We start from the raw sequence: 25,568 nt of genomic DNA, 5'->3' as shown, positions 1-25,568 counted from the left end.
TGTCTATGTTGTGTGAAGAAGTATACTTAAGAAGGTCAGTAATTTTATAGTCATTTAACGATCTTACGTTCCATTGCAAAACCGAGGTGGATGGAGATAACCGAGGGTTAGCCATTGATAGATAGATTTAGTTTATTGAGTATAGTGCTGACATTTGAGTTGGCTGTGTCCCTGAGATTTTTTGGGAAGTAGGTATTAGCAATCTCTTCTAGAATTGAGGACTTTTGATGTTCTCTGAGAGATGTTCTGGAGAGTGAGTTGAAGTTGAATATGTAGAGGCATAAGTTTGTAAGTAGATTTGGATTTTCTTCTGATATTTCCTTTGGCAATTTTGATGAGGTTGGTTTTGTAGGTTTACTTATAGAAGATTCAGGGTCTTGGTCTCTGGCTGGAAGGGGGGGGGGGAAAGTCTAAGGTCTTGATTCCAGGGAATGTTTTTTGTGGTTGGGTCCTTGTAGCTTTATGCTGTAGAGTTTTTTGATTAGGTTGTGTGTTTGATTCAGAGAATTCAGGTGTATCTGCATTGTGCACCATGAGTTTAATTTTTGCAAACTGAAAAGGGATGTTTTCTTTTTCAGACAACCTGAGAGCCATTGATCTTGCCTTGTATTTTGGGCATACAGATTTGTTGTCAGAAGAATGGGGACCTTTGTAATTAATGCATGATAATTTCTTGTTTGCACAGTTTGTTGTGTTGGGAGGATGGATGTTTTGGCATAGGTTGCACCTTTTCAGGTTTGTTTTGCAGTGTTGTTTTGTGTGACCCATTATCAGACATATTTCACACTGTATTGGCTTAGCCTTGAACTTTTTGTAGGGCTTTATCTGGCCAAATAGGGATATAGGTTCACTGAAGTTCTCTAGGGTGGAGTCCAGGGTGAAAAGGTAGGATTTATATGTGTATATGCCATCATTGTTGGGTTTTCCAAGTCTGGTGACTTTTGATACTGATATTTTTTGGCCTTTGCAGTTCATAAGGCCATCCTTTAAGTCGGTTTCGGGAATACCGTTAGGGATATTGTATATGTAAATTTTTGTTTGGGCAGGGGGAGGGCGAATCCATTGCTTTGAATGGACCTTAATGCCTCCAAGGGAGTTAAGTGACAAAAGAGTTGTTTTTGCATTTTCAAAGCCTGCTTAAATAGATATTGAGATTGAACCATCTCTGTTGATGTTGAGGTTGAAATTTATTTTCAGGATTTTGAAGAGCTCAAGTCTAATTGTTTGGATGTTTTTTATTTGGAACATGGTTTCAGGAGAGGTAGGCAGAATGTGGATGAAGTGCTCTTCTTCCAAAAAAGATGGGGGTGTAGTAGAAACTGTCTTTAATGGGGAGAAACTGGTGTACCGTTTTCTCTTGGATCTTTTAGGAGTGACCGTTTTGAAGCCATCATCATGGCGATTTGAGTCCTCAGAGTGGACAGTGACCATGGTTTCATTGGAGTCTGAGTCCTCAGAAAGGTCACTTGGTAATGGGGAGATGGTGCCTAGCATTTGGTTATTGGTATCTCCCTTCTCAGGGGGTAATTTCATTGGGATCATGGTTGAGATAAATTCCCCACTTTATATAAATAAAAATAATCAAGAAAACTTCACTTGATAGTCCTGTTTTCACAAAATTTTCGAATTCTCTAACACAATTATTTTTAATATTCTTCTTCTTTTCTTCAAACTATATCCACATCACTCAGTCGGTATATTCAAGAAGAGAGCTCATTTTAGTTGATCATGTTGGAGTCAACTGGACCATGTTCAAAGTCAGAGTATTCATAAGATCAATACATTTTGTGCACTGTTACCATAAGTGTTAAGGCAGGGTTATGAATTTCCTTAGTTCAAGAGATCAAAACCTATGCTTCTTCTTCTAATTCACAGCAGGCGGGCTACTGAATTTTTCTATGTCTTTGGCTCAAATGTCCTAACTGTCCTAATGAACTCTACTCAGATCTTTTTTCAATTTCAGAGATGGCATTTTTAGGATCTCAAATTTAAATCATTATATCGTGAAATGGACTTTAAAGGCAAAACTGCTCTTGTCACAGGAGCTGGACAAGGTTGATAAAAGAAATTCTCAGAATTATAACTATGTGCTGCTAGAAAGTTAAATTCTATTACACAAAGCCAAAAGATACAGACTCATTTGATTGGGGAAAAGTGTGATTAATTATGAAGAACACCAAGTTTTACTGAGGTCCAATAAGTGTTGGGTCTAGGCTAGAACTTAGGTAAATTTTTAACAAATCATATTATTGACTTACAAGTAAAGTGGATATAACACTCGATGCCTTTTTTTATGCTCTTTCCATAGATAATAATTATTTTTGTCGGAAATGAATTTTACCCCCACCCTTATAGGCCTATATACCAATTCACAGTATATATTTGCACATTAGAGGGGTGGGGGCAAATTTTATTTCTGGTTTAAATGGGAGGTAAATTTAAACTTTATCTCCAACCACCGAATTTGCAAATATATACCCTGAATTGGTATAGGCTATATAAGGGTGGGGTAAAATTCATTTATGACAAAAATGATTAGGCCTATTATATTTGGAAAGATGACCAATAGCTTCCTTGTTGAGTTTACACTCCCTAGAGGATGGACATCCACCACATGGCTAATTTGGGAGTAAACTTCATTTGTGATGCAAATGGATGCTAAATTTAGATTGAGGATGCAATTCTAGGTATATATTTGCACATTACAGGGTGGGGGTATATATTCTGTGAATATATAGATTCTAAGAAATTGATGAATTTCTTAGAAAAACTGGAAAAGCAAGGAAAGAAGTGAAGATAAAGGCTCTCCCCCTGCAAAATGTGTTAACTGGGATTATTCTGCATATTATGGAGTTAGAATTGTTTTCTTAATACATATCCTTACGTCCAGCTAGACTCCTAGGCTTAAAATACTGGTTGTCCAGTTGGCTAATTTAAAGATTTGTATATAGGGTAAAACACCCAGTAGTTGGCCACCTGCCTATTCTTGGACAGAATCTTTTATACTATTTTAATAACCAATTTACAATGAGCTGTTTGTGTGTCCAAGTTTAGGCAGAATTGTCACTTGTTAGTAAATTCAAAAATAGGAGGAGCTGTACAAGTGAAACTATTTGAATTAGTAACCTACTTGTTCAGAAATTCTTCAGAAATTTTTTGATACAAAAATTAGGTTTCTAGGTGGTGTAATATAGTAATTAGAGTAGTTTAAATGTCAAAAAGTTTTCAAAGTGATTAAAGTGTCCGACTACTGGGTGTCTTACCCTATATACACTGTCAAATTAGTCATCTGGTGGTATCCCCTAGAGGACCACTCAGCATTTAGCTTTTGTTTGAAAATTTCACCAGATTCTGCAGTAACTGTGTCTAACTGTGTCTGAAAGTTGGTTCCAATTCATTGCAATTCTTGAGGAACAGAATTGAGTGTAGAATCTGGTTAGAATAGCCTGCTTAACAAGTTATAGCCAGTGACATCTGGTTCTTGAATTTGGACCAAAAATAGGAGCTTGTTGGCCTTCATTAGAGCTGTCTTTTCTTACACTGCAGGTCTCAACATGGGTTGGATACATGTAGTACAACAAGAATTTTTAAATTGCGTGCTACTGCCAAAGAACAGGGGTGGAACCTGCTCTGCTGAAAATGCATTATGGTAGGATTAAAGGCAAGAATTTAAAAAATGTATAATATTAACTTTTAAACCAATTTAGACTCCAGTAACTTGAGGTTTAAGAAAAAAATAGATCAAAAAGTACAAAAATATTTGTTCATTAGTTATGCTTCAGATTTTCATTACTTTTTACTGTTTCCCATAAAGATAATTCAAATTTTATGAGCTATTTCTATTGTTGTATTTTAACTGTATTTTAAAGAGATGCATAAATTGCTCATATTGCGATTGAATTTATGGATAGTTTTCAGCACAATGACAAAGGCCACAAAAAGTTGAAAAACAGATCATAATGAACAAAATTCATTAGCTGTAAACTCAGGTTTGTTGTTTGAAATTCTAGTACAAATTACTGTGAACCCAATGTTTGAACTTGGTACTAAAGCAGATTTCATATTTAAGAAACCCAGGTTTGAACACAATAGAAAACAGTGGCTGAAAATGGTTGATAGCAGACTTGTGTAGAACCCAGACTTCTGGAAACCACTGGTACAGGGCTGGGTTTTAACCCATGTTGGAACCAGATGCCTGAAAACACAGCATAGCTTATAGGTTAGAATGACACTACCTCAATTTCTCTCATATACAAGCGTTGAGAGTTTCAGTTCAGCTAGTCTTGCAAAGTAAGACAGTTCCCACATGCAAGATATCATTTTGGTGGCAACTCTTTGAAAAACATTATGTCTTTTTTAAAATATAGGGTGTCTAGAGACATTACAAAATTGAGCTTGGGTCAAATTATTCCTTTATATAGATGACTTTGGGGTGGTGTTGTAACTGGTAAAATTGGTCATGGTAAAATTGGGTATTTTACATATTTTACTGTAATTTTACAGACCCCCATAAAATTGGTATTTTATGTATTCTACCAGTACTTTATATATTTTACTGATGTATTTTACTATGCCTTGCAATTTTCAGAGTACAAAAGACAAAGAGACTTGCAGAAAATAGATTGAATATGATTTTGTCATGTGTATAGCTGTGTTCTGTGGTTTAAAAAGTTGTCTGTCTGATATAGGTCTCTTGTTATCAGAACAATAAAGTGTATTATAGTACAGGTAATTATAATTTTTAAATCGTGAAATATTAGCTGAAATAAAATTACAATTGTTCTGTGAACCGTTATAGACAAAAAGGACTAGAAGCAGCATTGACATATAACAAACAAGAAAAAGAAAATGAAATAGCCAAGAAAAATGAAGGTAATGTCAGCCAGCAGACAAAAATAAATTGAAAATGATAGAGGCAGATATTTCGTCAGGGACTTCTGCCCAGCTGTCTTCAATGCTCATAAAACTAACCTTGTGATTTAGCTCTAACTAAGCAGAAGAAAGACTGAATTAAACAAACCAGAAAACTAAGCCCGAATAAATGACAGACTATTCACCAATTATATTGGGCAAGAATTCTCTGCTTAGTGATTGACTTAGCTTGTCTATTGACCTAATTCTCATTAAAAGTGTCATCAGATGATCTCAATTTAAGCTGAAGAAATATTTTATTTGAATCCTTTAATTTTAAGTTATTGTAAATTGGGTTTATAGGAATATCTCCAGTATCTCTTGGTAGTGTCAAATTGCCTTCCTAAGAGAATGTGGGAAGCGATTTGCTTTTAATATTAAAGTTGCCTCATCAAAAAGAACTACATGCTCTGGAATTTCAACAATGTGGAGGGCCAAAGCAGATTCAATATCTTCATTTTTATTTTAAATTCCATATCTCCAAGAAATCTTGTATTCATGCCGTCTTTTCCCCGGGAGCTGGCGTTTACCTCCCCCCTGGAAAATAAACCCATGGAATATCCCTTCCTCCCTATCTCTCCCTTGGATAATTCTGGATTTTTATTAGAAGGAAATTTGAAAGTTTTACTCTCCTGTTTAAGTCAGGGGCAATTATATTGCATCACCTAAGGGATAGACGATGGGAGGGTGGAGGTAGAAATTGATATATAATCCTTAGGGCTGTGTCCCAGACTTTCGTTTCTTCTTTTTTTTGGGGGGGGGGGGAGCTTCAGAAAAGGCCTGGTCACCTGAACTAGAATCTAAGTCTGAAGGAGAGGAGCTGGATTTGCAAGCAAATCCTGTCAAAGACAGTCTTAATGACTGTGAAAGTGACTGAATGTTCTGCTATTATTACCCAGTGCTTAGTTAATCAAAGTGTTACAAACTTCTTTTGTTCTTGTATTTGGTACTTTTATAAATAAAAGAAAAATAATATGTATATGATATGAGGAATTTGGTTATTTGAATATGCAAGGCTGTTAGGGTAACATTTCTTAGGTTTAAATGTAGAAAACATGAATAATATGATATTACTCTTAAATAAATAGAAATTTAATTTTATATATATATATATATATATATATATATATACATATATATATATATATATATATATATATATATATATACATATATATATATATATATATATATATATATATATATATATATATATAAACACACACACACACACATATATATATATATATATATATATATATATATATATATATATATATATATATATATATATATATATATATATATATATATATATATATATATATATATATATATATATATATATATATATATATATATATATATATATATATATATATATATATATATATATATATATATAAATGGATATCCGAAATCAGGCACTGTCCAATATCTGAGGTATAACCCTAGGCACAAGATTACCAAAGGGATAAACTAGACAGTTAATTAAATTGATGAAACTCCTGATGAAGGAGCATTACTTTTTTTAAGCCCAGGAAAATCAGAATCATTAAAAAATTTTGACAATGAATTTTTTCTTCAAGATCTTGTTCATCATTTAGAGAGGAGATTGGGTGGCCTGAGAGAAAATAAGAGTGACAAGGATTTTTTTGGCAAATTAAATGACATGACATTTTGCAATGTTGAATTCAAGAAATCAAGCCTCAGCCCATTGGCCAAGCAGTTTAAGGTTATCTTGTTGAAGGGCATGATCTTGACATGATAAGGCTGATCCAAAAAGCTTCAAGTCATCAGTGTAGAGCATTAATTTACTGCTGATAGTAAAGCAGCACCATTAATAAAGATCTTAATATAGTATAGGACTAAATACACTTCCCTGAGGAACTTTGCTCAAAACTTGTTTAGAAGAAAAAAGAATATGCTTATCAGGTCAATCAAATAGCAGAATACACTAAAGAAAAAAGAATATGGCTATCAGATCCATCAAATAGCAGAACACATCATGTATCCAGAGGAGGGATTTCTCTTCAAGCTTGCCTGCATGTAGGTTGATTGCAAGTCATTTGTGGCAAACTTTGTCAAAAGCTTTGGAACATTCAAGCAGAATAATGTAAACCTGGTCAACAGTGAACCTTGCATACAACTAGTCATCATTCTGGAGCTCTACAAGGAGAATTTTTTAGATTGCTCCTAGCTGCAAATTTAGGTAATTTAAGGTAATAATCATGTCAGCAGGTACCTCAGTATCAAGTAACTCAGTGATGTGGTCATAAAATTCAAGGAGATTGGTATCAACAGATCTCCTAGAACAAAGGTGATGCTGTGAGCTGTGCAAGAGATTTTTGGCATCAAGATACCAGATAACTGCAATATTGACTATTCTTTCAAGAACCTTAACAGCTGCTGATGTCATGCTTATAGGTCAATAATTAATAGCAAGGTCCTTTCTATCTTTCTTAAATATCAGAATTATATGGGCAGTTTTCCAGTCCAGTACTAGTCCAAAAAGATCCAATGATAAGTTGAATAGCAAAGAAAGTGGTTGAGACAAGACTGTTCAACATTCATGCAGGATACAAGGATGAATGCAGTCAAGACCAGCATATTGGTTAGCTATAAGGGATGTAAGGTCCTTTAAATATTGCTTTCTTTTCTTAGCTGTTTCTGATTTATATTGTTTTATGTAAATTATTTAGAGTGCAAGTGTAAGATAGACTATGACTGATCTGTTAAGACTAATCGATTGATCAAAATCAAGCTTACATTCTTATGGGTCCTTAGGAAACCAATTTGAAAGGCTTGCCCTTCTGTTCTTATAGCCTAGTACCATTTAATCCCCCATTCAATGCTGTATTCAAACATATAGTTTTTTTTTTTTATTAACAAATGGGTCACAAAAAAACAACATACAGATCTCCATATAATGCTAGCAAAACAAAACTGCATATAATACCAACAATATCAAAATAGGTCCCGACGCATATTAGCGTGTTTAGGATGACCCAAAAAAAGGAACACTTAAACTGCTTATGCACTAATACACTTCCTTGTGGAAATAAAACTCTCTGACTCATCCTCCCCTCTCCCACCCCACCAAAACAAATAATCAACATTCTAAGGATAATACATTTTTTTTTACAGGGAACTTAAAGGAAATCAACGCTCATACTCTATGATCCATCATGCTTCCTTTCATATACCGACAATCACCTCAGTCAACACACAAGAAAATTTTTTCTCTTATAACATTCACAAGCATATACTCACTCCCAGATCAATCTCCTTATCCGTGTCTACAATACTGTTTAAAACAAATACATCACAAAGAAGCACGAAATTCCTCAAGAACCTTCTTACGTTTTATTTCCGCCGGAAGCCTATTCCATACTTCAGGACCAATATACCTAATAGAAAATTTAGATCTGGTAGTAACTGGAACCGGCGTTCTAACTAATTCAACATTTCTAGTTTCATAACTATGGTCCCTTTCATTATAAAGTTCCGAAAAACATGCAGGTAACAAATTAGAAAAAAATTTATACATAAACAGATTTACATAAAATTTAACCAAACCAAAGAATGGTAAAATTTTTATTTGGTGATATCTCGATCTTACCGAATTCTGGGACAAGTCATTGGTCAAAACTCTTACAGCTTTATTTTGTAACACATGGAGCGGATACAAATGGCTAGTGAACGTCGACGATCAAACTGTAACACAGTACAGCAAATATGGATGGCAAATATGGATGAATGAAGAGAAAAATATAACATTCTAATAACCTTTTTGGGAAAAAAAATTTTCAGCTTCCGCAGAATTCCAGCATTTTTGGCTAGTTTAGTATTTATAAATGCAATATGATCTTTAAAACTTAGGCATTCATCTACCATTACACCAAGATACCTTATAGTACTTGTACGTTTTATGCTTCCATTTACTAACTCAATTTCTTCAATCCTTTGATAGTAATTTGCACTTCTGCCATATAACATGAACATTATTTTCTTCTGATTAACAAGTAGTTTGTTCACTCGCACCCACCTCTCGATTATCACCATTCCTTGTTTCATGCCATTTTTCAAATCCGCTTCTGTTTTCGCAGCCATTGTAAATTGAGTATCATCAGCAAAACTTGGAAGTATTGCTCGCACCGGACCATTACTATACCTTGGAGTTGACAGTTGTTTGAGGCATCCTTTTAGATCATTAATGTACACAAGAAATAATAGGGGACCCAACACAGACCCCTGTGGCACACCGCATTTTACTACCATCTCTTCTGACAGAACTGTGCCCAGCCGTACTCTTTGCGTTCTTCCTTCAAGAAACGAATCAATCAAGTTCAGAATTTGAAAACGAATTTCAGCATTTTCAAGCTTAGCCAATAAAATCTTATGATCAACACAATCAAAAGCCTTCAAAATATCTAGAAAAATTGAACTCACCTTTAACCCTGAATCTAGGCAATCGTTAACAAATGTTGTCAAAAATAATAAAGCATGCTCTGTAGACATATTTTTTCAAAAACCAAATTGACTTGAATGAAAAAAACATCTTTTTTTAAAATAATGCATCAGTAAAAATATCAGTATAAATCAATTTCTCAAAAATACGAGAAATCACTGGAAGTAGAGATATCGGACGGTAGTTGTTCATGTTCATATCTTCCTTATCACCTCCTTTATACAGAGGAATAACCAAAGCACTTTTCAAGCAATTAGGGTACACTCCAAATTCAAAACATTGATTAAAAAGGTACAACACATGACTATTTATAATCGGGTAATTTTTTTGAACTATTTATAAGGTTATGAAGTCTATTCCAGCTGCCGATTTGTTCATACTTTTTAAGATATCCTAAAGTTCACGCGATCTCACTGGTTGAAGGTAAATGGTTGTATCACTTGCTTCAGGGAGAAAATTCTGGTATGTACCAACACTATTTATACATTCCACAGATGTCGATATTTTTAGCCCCTACTTCTGAAGTGGGTACACAAGTTATTGGCTACGCCACTATCCGACTCCCACGGCAAATTACTAGGAGTTATTGGTTCACTATTTGGGCTTATTACCGACTTAATCAGTTGCCAAGTTTTAGCTGGGCTTCCTTCATAATCTTTAAATTTCTGTGCATAGTAATCCATTTTTGCCTTTCTTAAAAGACTTTTTAACTTTCTATTAAATTCTTTATATTGTTCTTTATCAGATGCTGAATCTTGAGTCGCGCACCTTTTATGCATCACTTGCCTTTTTTCCATTGAGGCTAGTAATCCTTTTGTAATCCAAGGTTTAATTGGCAACTTATATCTTTGCTTTGTCTCTTTAAACTCCAAACACTCTTGAAATTGTAATTTTATTTTTTCATACCATTTACCAAATTTGGTATCAATACCTGTACTATCCCGAAGAAACTCAAAATCTGCACTTTTGAGCTTCCGCTTAAACTTCAAAAGCACATTTCCATCCATATAAGGCACCTTTGGCACTCTTTTATTCTTGGGTTTTGGACCAAATATTCCAGGTACAGATATTGCAACCCCAAAACGGTCAGATGCACTATTAATAACTAATGTGGGGCATAAATAATTGATATTTACAAAAATATTATCAATTATAGACTCTGAAGTTTCTGTCACTCGCATGCAAATGTTAATTGCAGGATAAAAACCAAAACTTAACATTGTGTTAACAAAATGTCTAACCTTACTATTTCTATCAACTATATTTAAATCAATATTAAAATCCCCACATATAAAACATGGTATTCTTGAACTTGGTAACTTTCCCAAAAATTCATCAATCAGTTCGATAAACTCCTCAACATTACCTGAAGGAGGTCTATAAATTACTACAACTATAAACTTATTATTTGCATTACTCACATCAAGAACCATAGACTCAAAATTCATTTCATAATTAACCGCTAAATCTGACCTAATCTGTGCACTAAAACCACTTTTTGCAAATACAGCTAAACCAACACGTTGGTGTAGTACCCTATTTTGCACATACATATTATAACCTTCTATTTCTAATAAAGTTGTTGTTACTATAACAATTGTATCCTAGCCTTTCATTCCTTAATGAGGCAAAATATAGTCCTAGGGTATATGCAAAACATTGTTGATTTTATTTTGGCATCACTTAAGTGTGCCGAGAAGGAAACATGATAAGAAAATAATCCTTACTTCTGACAATGCCAAACTGACAACAATTAAAAAATTCAAAATAAACAATTAGATATATAAAAATACTAAAGTTTTGTAATATTTAGGATACTGTATTTTTTCAACATGAAGCCTTGGGGGGGGGGGGGCTTCAGCCATGTTAAAGCAGTAGTCTAATATACAGGATTTTAGAACTAATAGACTATAGAAAACTTGGCTAATTTGACTGGAACAAGCTGGAGAAACAAAAGGTGCATTTACTCAAAAATAGGAATATTCCAATCCAGGGATGTAATTTTTTTATATTGTTTTTAATAATGATAAAAAAATATCTATATTTATTAAATCTGGGGGGGGGGGCAATTGTCTCTTCCTCCATCTCCTCTTCCTGGAGTATCAAGGAGCCGATGGTTTTGTGGTTATGTTTTCTTTGGAATTAGTATTTTTTGTTTATGGATGATTTTATCAACTATTTTAGGGGGATTTCCCAGTAATTTTAGTTTACTGTGATTGACTGACAAATAGAGCAACTTCACAGTATATAATTTTTTCAGGTATTGGATACTCAATAGCTCGTAAGTTAGCTTCTCTTGGTGCAAAAGTTTATGCTCTATCAAAAAATGAATCTCATCTTGCAAAGCTTGTTGATGAAGAGAAGTCTATACACCCAGTATGTTGCGATTTAACTGACTGGGATGCTACAAAATTGAAAGTAGCTGGAATCGGGCAAATCGACTTGCTAGTCAACAATGCAGGTGTGGGAAAGCTTGAGCCCTTTTTAATAGCTTCTTCAGATGCTTTTGATTGGTAAGGAGTCACATATTAATGCATATTCTTTGTAGCCTAGTATTTGTGAATGCATTTAACAGCATTTTCTGGTCAAAGGTGTATTCATGTAATCTTGAAGCAGAAACATATAAAATGGATTTGATGTGCTCACTTCAAATATTGTACTCACTAAGATCTTCAGATGAGAAATAGATTCACAGTGTATAAATCTTGTGTTCCTGTGCACAATCTGTTTCAGCATGCTCACCCATAAATAACCACAAATCTGGTGCCCATGTCAGGAGTCATGATAATAGTTGCATTCAACACTTTTTGAGGCTTTCACACCAAAACTAATAGGCAAATGTTAATATAATTGTAGATGGTTTAATGCTGTTGAATAGTATCATTTTCTATAGCCTTAATTTGTTTTATAAATGTAAGAGTTGTGTTCCCATGCACAGTCATAGTCTATGCACATAAACCTCAAATATTGGAAAAAAAATGCACTTTACAAAACACATTATTGCTCTTCTCTGTATTGGTTTTAGTTTTTTTCTGTGGTACTTAGTTTATGTGCTGTTGTTCTTATTTATTTGCTACTTTCAAGTAGTTTTTTCTTCCATTACATTATACTTCTTTATCATTTCACCATGTCGCTTCGTTTGGTATATGTAATTTTTTGATGTTGCTATATAGGGCTGGATTTACAGCTTTGGCGCTCCTAGGCCCAAGTGTTTTGACCAGTCCGTTTTCGCGAAATTTTTGGGGAAATCCCCGAAAATTCGGAGATAGTGGAAGCACTGAACAGATCACAACTGATGAGCCAAAAGTAACGGTAATACCCAATGAAATAGAGAGGTAATACCCGACTCTCAGCTGGTATTCCTGGGAGACATCTGACAATTATAAATGGCCATGGAATTCCTGTGTTGTTTTAAAATCACTTTTCTGTTAATCTGTAGCACAGCAGGGGAGTGAACTTGGCACTTTGACGATAAATCGTATCAGTCCAGGTTTTATTAAGAAACAAAACCACTCAGTGTTAATTTATTTCGCCTCCTGGCATTGTACACCCCTAGGCCCAGGGATATTGGTAAATCCAGACCTGGGGCTATAGATGAGTTATTCCTTCAAAAGACTTTACAAATCAGACTACTAACTACCTATAAAGAAAAGACAGAAGACAGAAGTCAACCTAAATGATTTTTCATTATAAGCTGCAATTGAACCTAGAATCTATTGACATTAAGTAGCAAGGTAAATCAAAATACATTATGTATTGCCAGGTAACTACATTAGTTTAGCTGCAATTTCTTGTGAATAGCTTGAGAGATTGGGATAAAAATTTCAGTTAGTTTTTTTAAGGGGGGGGGGGGGCATGTCTTGAATTTCAACTTGGGTGGAAAGGAAGTACTAAACATGTTTTGTCTAAAATCTGCCGACAAGTTTTGACATTTCAAGCCCCTATAATATTTGGATTTTAAGTGGTGAAGTAACAGGGTAAACTGAAATACAGCTATTAATTAGCATAACAGTGTAAACCAATGTTGAATTTAAGGGTACTTCAAATAGTATGTTTAGAGAAAGGGATAAGAGTACTGAAAAATTTGTGTCTCCTAAATATTGATTTGTCTGAAGAAAGGCGGACAATTTTTCCTTAAAGGCATGCAACTTATATCCATAAGCCGTGGGCTCAAGACAGCGGTGGTTTCAGGGGCTCGTGCCACCCCCAGAAGTTCAGAAACTGCAGTAATTAGAGATCCAAGGGGAGTAAAATACCGACGGAAAGTCAATCTTTCATTGCCCTCCTCCAAACATTAATTCTGCATCCACCCTAGCTCAACTTAATCCTTATGCACCGAAAAGGAATTGAAAAAAAAAAGAAAATTTATCTGGGAATGACTTCAAAACTTTTTGGTGCTTAAGATTAAACGGTATTAGATTAAACGAATTTGGACGTACAATAAACTTTTCTCTCTTGAATTGGCTCGAAAACAACGGTCATAAGTTTCTTAGCCAGCTGGATCTTTATGCAGAAGACAAATTTGAAAATAATTTGGGGTGTGTTGGCTCACGACGTCCAAGAATTTTGTGTCTCTGTTAGACTTGAGAATTACAGATCATGTAGATAGATAGATAGATGGATATTTATTGGCAAAAGAACTATCACAAACCATAGTGGGCTGAATTCACATTTCTTAGTCGAAAAAATACAATAACAAAATAATAAAATAACAACACATAGTTACCACTATAACGAAACGACAGGCAACAGTCAGAAAATACAAAATAGAAAAGTCAAAAATGTACGCCGTAATTGTAAAATATTTTATAGGTCATAATATAAAAAGATAAAAAGGGTAACAAATAAAATAACCAAGTATTCAAAAATGAAAAAATAATATATATTCAAAACAGTTTAAATTTTTGGCAAATTTACAGGTTGTGATTTTGGTTGATTTTATTTGTAAAAAAGGGAATAAAAGTTTTTTTAAACGTAAGGTAGAAAAGGGTATGGGAGAAAGGATGGGGATGGGTTCGGACACTATACGGGGGTGGCGATTTCTTATGGGTGAGTGGTGGCTAGGAAAGAGGTTTTCAGTACGGGGGTTTATTTATGCTGACTTCCAAAACGGAGGCATAGATGTTTTTCTTCTGGACTCAAGGGTATCAAGTTTTGAAGTTTCAAGGAGGTAGGAATATGGGACCTTACCTTCTTTATAAATAATCGTCAGTGCTCTTTTTTGAATATTTTCGATTTTTTTTTATTGCTTCAATTGAGAGGCCCGGATGCCAGACAGGACAAGCGTACTTGACCAAAGGACGTACAAAAGAAATATATACCTTTAGTCATGTGGATAGAGCGAAGGAAAGCTCAGAAAAACAGAAATATTTTAAAGAATGGTTGTATTGATATTTAAGACCTGAAACCAGGCCAGCGAATTTTGTTCATAGATCAGCTTAGACTTGCAGGGCATGTAGACAGAGACATTGGGACTTTAAAGCTATGTGAAACAAATTGTTGTATTGATTCGTGACATCTAAAATATGCCCATATTATTTTGTCTTTGACTTGCTAGTAACTTAGTGGGCATTTGTCCTGGGCCGAAAAAACCTAAGATGAAAAATACACTGTGAAAAAAATGGGTTGTATCGATTAGAGAAGCCATAAAATTGTTTATCCCTGATTGACGTGAAACTTTCAGGGTCAGTTGATTGGAGTAACGACACACCTTAACGGGGACAGTAAATATTGGAAGAAAATGTATTCACATGGAATAAGGATGCTTAGCGAGAAAAGCTCGATTTTCTTTCATGCTGATCTGCTTTAAAATTTCAAGGCATGTAATTAAATTGTGGCACCTCAATTAAAATTAGACACCTCAATTAAAATGTCAGGGCCAATAGAACCCCGTTTAAGACAATATTAAAGAAAAGAAGAGCTAGTCAAACGTAAAGACAATAGATAGCTCTATAGATGAATCCTAAAATAAAAATAAATTAAGATGATCAATCAAGTCACATTTAATGTTTGTTTCAAGTCACGTATAGATGTTTGAGCTAATTTCTGATATTTCCATTTACATAGCTCAAGTACATTCTTAAAATATTAAAGAATATGGGTCCAAAAAGTTTTACTTACCCTACAAAAATGCACTAATTACTAAGCCATCTTTATTATATTAGTGGTTGGCTCTGATCCTATTTTAGCAAATAACAGCCTGACCCTTGATATCCATCAAACTTGTTTGGTTCTAGAATTAGCAAGCTCTATCCCGTTGTAGCCTTGGAGAATCCTATCCGGGTTCCAAGCACCACTTTTTGTGAGAACTTTTTTGTCCCAATTCCATTTATTTTTTTAAGGATTTTCAATGTGAATGTAAAAGCTGTAATGAACGTATCGCAAGTTGTGGCCTCTGGAATGGTGGAAAGGAAGTACGGTGCCATTGTAAATGTGTCTTCACAGGTAAATTTTATTGGTATTAAACAAGCCAGCTAGTTTCTCTTTTAGTGCTTTTGTGCCAGCCATTCGTGATTTTGCCTAACATGCTATCTCATATAAGATGTTTGTGAAAGTTCTGTTTCACGGTCGTTTCTTATGTAAATTGTAAGACTGTTTATAATGTTTGCTGAATTTTTTGAATTTGAAATAGCATAAAGCTAGCGTAAGAACACAGAAACACAGCGTATAAAGAATTAAAAAAAAGTGAAAACATATTTTCTTCAATATATAATTGTTATTAAATAGACGGCCAAAATAGATTAAAATAGTCATGTAAAATGTTCCGATTGAGCAGAATCGAACCTCCATCCCATTTGTGCGTGTGCCTACCGAATGTATATTAGGCAAGACATGGAAAGTAGAAAAGCCCAATTATCGCTTAATTATCACCACATATGTTTTTTAGTTATATATGGGAGGATTAGCGACAGTACTAAAAGGATTAAAAAATAATAAGATCCCAGGTGCTGATAGTGTGGTAAATGAGTTTCTTAAATATGGTGACTCTGAGGTTAGAAATAAGTTACTAAAGATTATGAATATGATTTTTGAAAAAAGGGGATATACCGAGCGATTTCAGGAAAACCCTAATTAAAACACAGTATATAAAAGGTGATAAGAGTGAGTGTGGTAATTATCGAGGCATTATCCTGGTATCTGTAGGTAGTAAATTACTTAGTAACGTCGTACTTTTTAGACTCAGAGATGCTTTAGACAAAGTTATAAGAGAAGAACAGTACGATTTTAGGAAGGGTTAAGGATGTGTCAACCACATTTTCTCCCTGAGGTTAATGATTGAGAAGTGCCTGAGATATCAAGTACCTTTGGCCCTTAGTTTCATAGATTATGAGCAAGCGTTCGATTCTGTTGATAGAAGAGGTTTAGCAAAGGTTTTATCCTTGTGTGGTCTACCAGACAAATATATTAAAGTGTTTTTGCTATGTACGAGATTAACACTGCTGCGGTTAAAGTAGGAAATTAGGTTAGCATCTAATCTCACAATAAGCCAGGAATCGAGCTGGGCTATTCTCTTCGTCAATTCGTATGATTCGTTTTGATTAATTGTATTAAAGGAGCACAGGAAAGGCATTGGGAGAACACAGAATCAATTTTGGAAGAAATATTTTCGTAGATTTAAGTTGTACTAATAATTTAAGCATCTCGATAAAAGGTGAGCAAAATGAATGAACTTTTAGAGGTTTTGCGTGTTCAGGGTGCTAGAATAAGTTTGAAAATTAATGTGAAGAAGACTTAGTCGCTAAGGCTAGGGATAAGTGAAGATGAAAAGGTGACATTGGGTAACAAAAAGATTGATCAGGTGGACAGCTTCACTTACCTTGATAATATTGTTAGTAAAGACGGTGGGAGCAGTGAAGATATTAAAAGTAGAATAGCCAAGGCTAAGGGTGCTTTTTCACAGTTAGAAAAAGATTGGAAGAATTGGAAGCCCCCAAAAAGGAAGTTAGACGTGAAGTAAGTGAAAACTCAATAAGTGAAAGAAGACTTCTTCCCAAAGTTACAGAACCAGTTTGCAAGTCTGACAGACTGTGATGAAAATCCCACCACCCTGTGGAAAAAATTCCAGGACACCACTGAAAAGCTGGCCGCCAAGGTTATGGGCTATGCTCCTGCAAAGCTGAGAAAAAATTGTATCTCAGAGAAGACTGCAAAAATTAATTGAGGTTAAACGACTGGCATGAAACGAATCAACCGCAGTAAAAAAGTCATTACGTAAACAGATTAAAACCAGCTTACATTGGGATCGCCAGCAATTTGGAATGAGGTTGCCCTAGGTATGAAAAAAGCAGCCAGAAATAATGGCTCAAGAAGGTTGTACAGAATACTCAAAGAAATAACCGGAAAAAAGTCTCGTATAGCCGGTCCCTTAAAAGACAATCAAGATAATATGATTCTTGACGTGCAAGGTAAACTTGATCACTGGAGGAATCACTTTAAAAACCTGCTTAATCCAAGCACAGATAGGCAAGATGCATCGATGATACTGCTACCAACAGCTGAAAAACCACCGTATGAAATTGACATGGCTCCACCTTCAACTTCAGAAATACTAAATGCAATTAAGTAGCTAAAAACTAATAAGTTACCTGGCGAAGATGGTCTCCCCCCTGAGTTCTACAAGTCATCACCTCATGTTGTAGCGGAACAACTAGAACCACTCTTTAGTCAGATATGGAAGAAGAAGACCTTCCCGTATGATTGAAAAGTGTCAGTAATAATCCCAGTGTTAAAAAGGGGAACAAATGTTACAGCCGTAACTAAAGAAGGATATGACTCCTGGATATGGCTACCAAAATGTTCGCGATGATTTTACTCGAAAGGTTCGAGGGAGCAAGAGATGAGTGGACACGTGAAAATCAGTGCGGATTTCGCAGAAGGAGAGGGTGCACTGACTAAATCTTTACCCTTTGTCTTGTGCTGCAACAGTCCGAACAGTACAACCTCCGTATAATTAACATGTTTGTGGATTTCGTCGCTGCTTTTGACTATGTAACCGATGAAAACCTTTTGGTGAATCATGGTAGAGAATGGTGTGCCGGTTGAATTTATAGAGCTGTTGAAGGCCTACTATGAACATTGCAAAGCAACTGTAATTGTCCTGGGTGAAGAAACTGAGGCTTTCAATGTGGAAAGCAGTGTAATACAATTATTTATATTGTCCCCAGTTCTGTTTAATTACTGTGTAGATTGGGTTCTAGAAAGAGCACTCTCGAGTTTTGATGACTGTCTTTATGGGATTGGGCATTGACGGGTCTGACCTGGACTACCCGGATGACGTCGTTGCTTTTGCTGCTGATCCAGCAACTGCCCAAGAAATGCTAAATGAAATGGCATGTTTCTCTCAGCCATTGGGTATGAAGATCAAAATGGTCAAAACTAAAGTCATGGACCTAAATATACAGTCGGATTATCAGCTTGTGTTTTAAGGATAGAAAGTGGAAAAAGTTCAAAAGCGTCACTTATCTTGGCTCGCTAACAGACTCTCGTGGAGGCTGCGACCTTGACGCACAGAACAGAGTCAACAAAGCCCAGGCTATATTCTCTCAACTTCGCCGCCATTTGTGGAACCGACGGGAGATCAGTTTGAAGACAAAAATTTGTGTCTACAAAGTGGCAGTTAGATCTGTTTTATTCTATGCAGTTGCGACTTGGCCGCTCAATGTGGTTCATCTCCATGATTTGGAGTCTTTTACCACTGCTGTTCACGAAAAATCCTGAGGATTCGATACTCCGACAGAATCTCAGACGCTGAAATACGTCACTGCTGCTGTAACATCCAGCCCACAACCATGATCGTCAAACAGAGAAGACTGTGTTGGCTTGGCCATGTCCAGAGATGACCCAACGACCGCTTCATCAAGCTCCCAGCTGCTCCTCTGTCAGATTGACGCCGATGCCTGGGCGGTCAATCGAAAAATTGTTGGGCAACTGTCAGAAACGACCTTGATACGATTGGTGGATTTCGGAAGTCAGAAAGTGGAAGAGCTGGTGGCTCCAGTTTGCTGATGAGCTGGTACAGGATCGCAACAAATGAGAGTCAACTATAAAGAGTCTCTAGATGCCGGGTGAAGCGTTCACGTCTGGTCCCGCAGCAAGTACAAGTAAAGTAAAAAAGACAAGTTTGCAAACCAAGATTAGAATATTGGAAGCTGCAGTGATGAGAGTGCGCAAATATAGTTCTGAAGCATAGGTGCCCCGAAAAGCGGATGAAGATTTTCTAGATGTTTTCTAGAGAAACTGCCTACGGAGTTTTCTGAGTACCCGGCAGACTGACCGTATTTCAAATCAGTAGGCAGTACGAAAGGTGTGGTTCAATCCCACTTTCTACGGCTATAATGAGAGAAAGGTTGAGATGGCTAGGGCAAGTTCTGCGGATGAAGGATGACAGATTCCGAAGATCGTCCTTTTCGGCCAACCGTCTAGGGCTAACCGGAAAGAAGTCTTCCGGGGCTGGGGTGGGAGGATTTCATAAGGAAAAATTTAAGGGGAATGGGAACTTCCTGGGAGGGTGTGAAGAGGGAATGGAGGAGGAGCTTGCGTAGCTGTGTCGCCTCAGGTGGCTTGGTGCTACGGTGAGTTGTTAGTAGTAGTATATATGGGGGAGTAAAAGGATGAGAGTAAGTGCTTCACAGTTAAAAAAAAGTCTGGAAGAATAGGAATATAAGTCTGCGAACCAAAATTAGAATCTTAGAAGCTACAGTGATGATAGTGGTCAAATATGGCTCTGAAGCATGGACGCTCCGAAAAGCAGATGAAGATTTGCTAGATGTTTTTCAGAGAAATTGCTTAAGGATTGTTCTGGGTACCCGGCTGACTGACGGTATTTCAAACAATAGGCTATACGAAAAATGTGGTTCAATACCGCTTTCTAGGTCTATAGTGAAAGAAAGGTTGAGGTGATTAGGGCATGTTGTGCGGATGAAGGATGACAGATTGCCTAAGATTGTTCTTTTTGGCCAACCATCTAGGGCTAAACGGAAAGCTGGTCGTCCCTGTCTGGGGCGGGAGGACGTCATAAAGAAAGATTTAAAGGAAATGGGAACTTCGTGGGCGGGGGTAAAAAGGGAGGCTTTGAATAGATTGGGGTGGAGGAGGAGCGTGCGTAGCTGTGTTGGCCTCAGGCGGCTTGGTGCTGCGATGAGTTGTTAGTAGTACTAGTAGTATGTATAATTTTAGCTCATAAAGTACATCCTGAAATAAATGCTAAGGTGGCTTAGATATGAGTTTAGAATACTCACTCTTATCCCTAGAATAGCTCTTTCAAAAGCTTGTGGTGGTATGAGAGAAATATTGGATCTCCTAGATAACGGTGAAATCTGACTCAGAAGATATCTTGATGTCTTTGGGTTTTTTTTGGGAGTTGGTCGAAGGAGAAACTTAAAAAAAAAAAAAAAAAAAAAAAAAACTGCCGGATATGAAGTGTTTTTCAACGTATGCCTTAAGAGGAAATGAAAATATTTGAAGAAAATCGGTTTTGATATGTTTATGGCTTCCAAGAATCAAGAGAGTCAAATAACAAGAGGCTAGTAATATAAAATATTACAATTTTGAGTGAAAGCCTTGCCCACGAAGGTTACTTTCGTCCATTCCCCCTCCCCCTCAGATACAGGATACAGATAATAATAAACACGCATTTATTACGCATTTATTATTTAAAAATAAATACGCATATAAATACATATTTTCAGGAAGCATATAGCTAAACCCTCCCAATCCCAAGAACTATTAATTTTATTTGTAAGTCTGATACAGATTCACTTGAATATTAATTAATCCAGCCTATGTATACAATCCTTTTAATCCATCAAAATATACGTGCATGCTCAGAAATTTTTTTTATTTGTTTTAACGTGAAAGCTTTTTTTCCTTGATTGTTGTCTTGTAGGCTTAATTTTTAATGTAATAAACCACGAATCAAAAAATGCCGTTTGTGATCATATGTAATCATTACTAAAGAGCGACTCGAATTTCAATCTTCCTTGTCAGGATGAGATATTCTTCCAACAGTAAGCTCAATTGGGAAGAATTAAGAGTCATTGAAAAATTAAGAGTAACGAACAAGAACATACATTGGACGCTTACTGAATATCCTATACAGCTCCGATAATATCAAACACCCGAATTCAGCGTGTCTAACAACAGTCAATTCAAAGTTTTATCCCTATAGGTAATCATGCTAAATGAGTAGTTGAGGAACTTGAGGCAATTTCCCTCTCCCTTGGTATTTTATAGATCATGAATTTAGTGCATGTCGCTACCCTTTGCGCTTAATGTAGGACAAGGCCCAAGACAAAGAATGGCGAAGAAGAATGAACGAAACCAAAGGAAATGGTGAAGGGTCCCCTTTTTTCATTTATTATTTGCCAAAATCATTCATGGAGCAGTTTGCCATGATGATGCCGGTCTTTATGGTCACCGCATTATTTCCTACGTCAGAATACAGCTCAGTATCCCCGGATGTGGTACCAGATCGAAAAAGTAAACCATCACAATGGGGTTTTTGATAACATCATCAATAAGACGTCAAAAAGAAACAAGACGTCAAAACACGAATTTCTGACTGTGATGTGTCATAAAGCATCTTAGGGGCTGAACGGATATAGCGTTTTCAAAGCTAAAGACGGTCGTGTTTATTCAATACAAGCTAATTTTACACTAACTTTTGAACTCGGATATTTTCCTAGATTCATACTAATTTTGAGTGTTAACGCTGTCTTATTAATGATTGAGATTATCTCAATTAATTTGATTTCTCAGTGTAGGTTTTGTAGAGTTAGTCATTATAGAGATGTAGGACAGATGCAATCTTATTTACAATGCTAGTTGATGGCTAAGGGCTTAACAGACGTTGCTTTTACTTCCTGCGTTTCAAAAAGCATAAACGTGCGAAGGATAATCTGGCTTTTTGATGGAGAAAATACCGCATTCTAGGCAAATTATTTTGAGTGTTTGAAACAAGAACAGTTTACGAAGACAATGTGCTTATCCACCAAGAAGCGTATTAAATGAGCTAGTAGTTATCCCCTGAAATGTTCGACAACAATGAAGAAAGCAATTTCTTTTTTAATGATTAAAAAAAACAAAGAAGATGGATATTCAGCCAGTTAAATCATTTTCCACTGAAATCCATTTTCAGCACTGGCTGAATATATTAGTGTAGGTCCATATAAAAACCAATTCCATAAAGACTCAATGGAGCTATATATTTTTTTCTGAATATGAAATATAAACAGTTGAGTTTTCTTCAATAGTATTTTAGATATAATTGAATCAGAATCTTGTCTCGAAATAAAATTTTCATTTTAAGCTTTTCTATGATTTTTAATAGGCTCCTCATCTGCAAATATCCAGTTTTAAGCTGTAGGACATATTTGAATAATTCAGGCTCTTGTTTTTCCAGAGCCATCTATGAACAGTTTTGGAAGTATAGCTCAATAGTAGACTTAATGATGGTACAGAATACGTAACAAAATTCAAGTATTGCTTAAAAAGAGTTTTTACTGAAAATGCTGCTACTGTTCGTAGTTCTAATTCCAGTAGTCAAAATAGTCCAGCTTTAATGATGGTGAAAGTCACGTCTGAGTTTGAGATAGAGAAAATGACAAAAAAGGGTTCTTCTATTGTGATGAAACTTAATAAGAATGAAAAGCCGTGTCTTGTTTGGTTTGTATTCATGAACTTATGTTTAAATTCTGAAAAGGGTTATGGTAAAAAAAAGTTGGCTAGAGCTTTAAAAATCAGCTATTTCGGGCTGGTCAATGTATAAATTGATTAACAAAAGGATTTGACTTACATTCAGGGATATAATTTTTTCTCAGATGTATATTTTTCAGAAAAGTACTTGTTCACGAACATTGAGCCAAATTATGGCGAGGAAATGCCTTGTTTATTTTGTAGCTCTTCCAGATGGCCATCAAATTTATATTCTTCCTGAAATTAAAAATAAAAATTGTTTCAAACCATTGTATTAATTTGTCTTTTTTTTAAAACAACAAATCAAAATCTATTTAATAAATGACCTTGGCATTGTTGTATTTAAATAAAGATTATTTACAATACAAGACCAGTGGCGGATCCAGGGGGAGGGGGTGTGCACTACCCCCCCCCAACGTAGTTTAAAGTAGAGTTATTTACTTAATTAACGCAAGTTTGCGTTAATTAAATTTACACCTAACGCAAGTTTATCGGATCAACCTATTTTGCCCCCCCCCCCCTAAAAAATCCTGGATCCGCCCCTGTACAAGACAGTATTAAAAGATTCCTATACTATCTAACCGCTTTTATACAATCTTCTCCGCTAAAACATTCATTTGCGGAACAAATTTTGGTCTTATAGTGTAACGTAAATTTACTCTTAGGTCACGATTTTTCATTAGTTCTAAAAGAAGTAAAATTTGTATCAGTTTCATCAGGGATTTTTTTTATTATTTGAAATTTGTACAAAGATTTATTAAGATGTACCTGTCAAAAGACAAAGCAACTTATTCTTTAAATAATTATAATAAAGAATAATAATAATTATTATTTTTGAATAATAATAATAACATGTTAATATTAACAAAATAATAAAAAAATAATAACAACAATAATAATATTTAAAATAAAGTTTAGTAATTTAAATAATAATTTAAGGGTTAAATAATAATAACAAGAAAATATCTTTTTTTACAGGCATCTCAAGCAGCATTAAAGGAGCATGCAATTTACTGTGCCTCCAAAGCAGCTCTCGATAGCATGACCAGAGTAATGGCCCTAGAGCTTGGGCCTCACAATATACGGGTAAATACTGTAAACCCAACTGTTGTTCTGACAGAACTTGGAAGGTCAGCTTGGGCTGATCCCCAAAAAGGAGGGGAAATGAAAGCAAAAATTCCTCTAGGAAGATTTGCAGGCAAGTGTCTTTTTCCCTAATTGCCTATGACTCATAATGAATTAAGATACATCATTTATGCTTGGCATGGTAGAGTGCCACTTACACAGCTCTGTTAAGATGTTCATTTTCAACGTTTAGAATACTATTGTTTTCCCTCTCTTTTCCCCAATATAACAAGATTGTTTTCAGATAGACATTTCTGCAGTAAATAATTTTCTCATGAAAATGAAGAATGTTTTTTATTTCACTAGTCTAGCGTGTTTATTCTGAAAAAATGATTTATACTGAAAAAGCAGCTCCAACGAAAATTCTAACTAGTAAGTACTAATAGTAATAGTACTTACTAGTATACAGGTCAAAATAATAGTATACTAGTATACAGTTCAAACAAAAAATATAAGGAACACGTCAAGCAATAAAATCAGTGGTCAAGATGACGAATCAAATACTTCACAAAGGAATTACGAAAAAAAAAGGATTACGAAAAAAGAACTATGTAATGCAAAGATAAACAAAAAAATAACACTAACGAAAATTCTAGCTAGTAAGTATTAATACAGGTCTACATAATAAGATACAAAGAAAACGTCAAAAAAAAAAAAAAAACAGTGGTCAAGATGACAAAACAAATACTTCACAAAGGAATTAAGAAAAAAAGGATTAAGAAAAAAGAACTAAATAATGCAAAAATAAACAAAAAATAATGCTAACGAAAATTCTAACTAGTAAGTACTAATACAGGTCAAAATAATAAGATATAAGGAACACGTCAATCAATAAAATCAATGGTCAAGATGACGAATAGAATACTGCAAAAAGGAATTGTGAAAAAAAAAGAACTAAATAATGCGAAGATAAACAAAAAAAAATAAACTAACCAAAATTCTAGCTAGTAAGTACTAATACAGATCAAAATAATAAGATATAAGGAACACGTCAATCAATAAGATCAATGGTCAAGATGACGAATCAAATACTACAAAAAGTAATTGTTAAAAAAAAAGGATTAAAAAAAGAACTAAATAATGCAAAGATAAACAAAAAAATAAAACTAACGAAAATTCTAGCTAGTAAGTACTAATACAGGTATAAATAATAAGATACAAAGAAAACGTCAAGCAAAAAAAAAAAACAATGGTCAAGATGACAAACCAAATACTTCACAAAGGAATTACGAAAAAAAAGGATTAAGAAAAAAGAACTAAATAATGCATAAACAAACAAAAAATAATAATAACGAAAATTCTAACTAGTAAGTACTAATACAGGTCAAAATAATAAGATATAAGGAACACGTCAATCAATAAAATCAAT

At 35.0% G+C, this 25,568-nt stretch overlaps 1 protein-coding gene across 1 annotated transcript; it reads left to right on the top strand.

Annotated features, from left to right (window-relative positions):
- Positions 1-1,938: 1,938 nt before the first annotated feature.
- Positions 1,939-24,307, top strand: LOC148942029 (L-xylulose reductase-like). The gene is made up of 4 exons (XM_089103033.1): positions 1,939-2,054; positions 11,643-11,895; positions 15,724-15,826; positions 24,053-24,307. The coding sequence occupies exons 1-4, from the start codon at positions 2,009-2,011 to the stop codon at positions 24,290-24,292; spliced, it is 642 nt and encodes a 213-aa protein (XP_088959159.1). The 5' UTR covers positions 1,939-2,008; the 3' UTR covers positions 24,293-24,307.
- The last annotated feature ends 1,261 nt before the right edge of the window (positions 24,308-25,568 follow it).

This window comes from Artemia sp. Qi Xiang Cuo, chromosome 17 (assembly GCF_049724085.1).
Source record: "Artemia sp. Qi Xiang Cuo chromosome 17, ASM4972408v1, whole genome shotgun sequence".
Lineage (NCBI taxonomy): Eukaryota > Metazoa > Arthropoda > Branchiopoda > Anostraca > Artemiidae > Artemia > Artemia sp. Qi Xiang Cuo.
This window is presented reverse-complemented; position numbering and strand designations above follow the sequence as displayed.

Coding starts and splice junctions, on each gene's coding strand:
- LOC148942029 (XM_089103033.1), top strand. CDS start 2,009: ATGGACTTTAAAGGCAAAACTGCTCTTGTCACAGGAGCTGGACAAG. Junction 2,055..11,642: donor TGTCACAGGAGCTGGACAAG/GTTGATAAAAGA, acceptor TAATTTTTTCAG/GTATTGGATACTCAATAGCT. Junction 15,827..24,052: donor TTGTAAATGTGTCTTCACAG/GTAAATTTTATT, acceptor CTTTTTTTACAG/GCATCTCAAGCAGCATTAAA.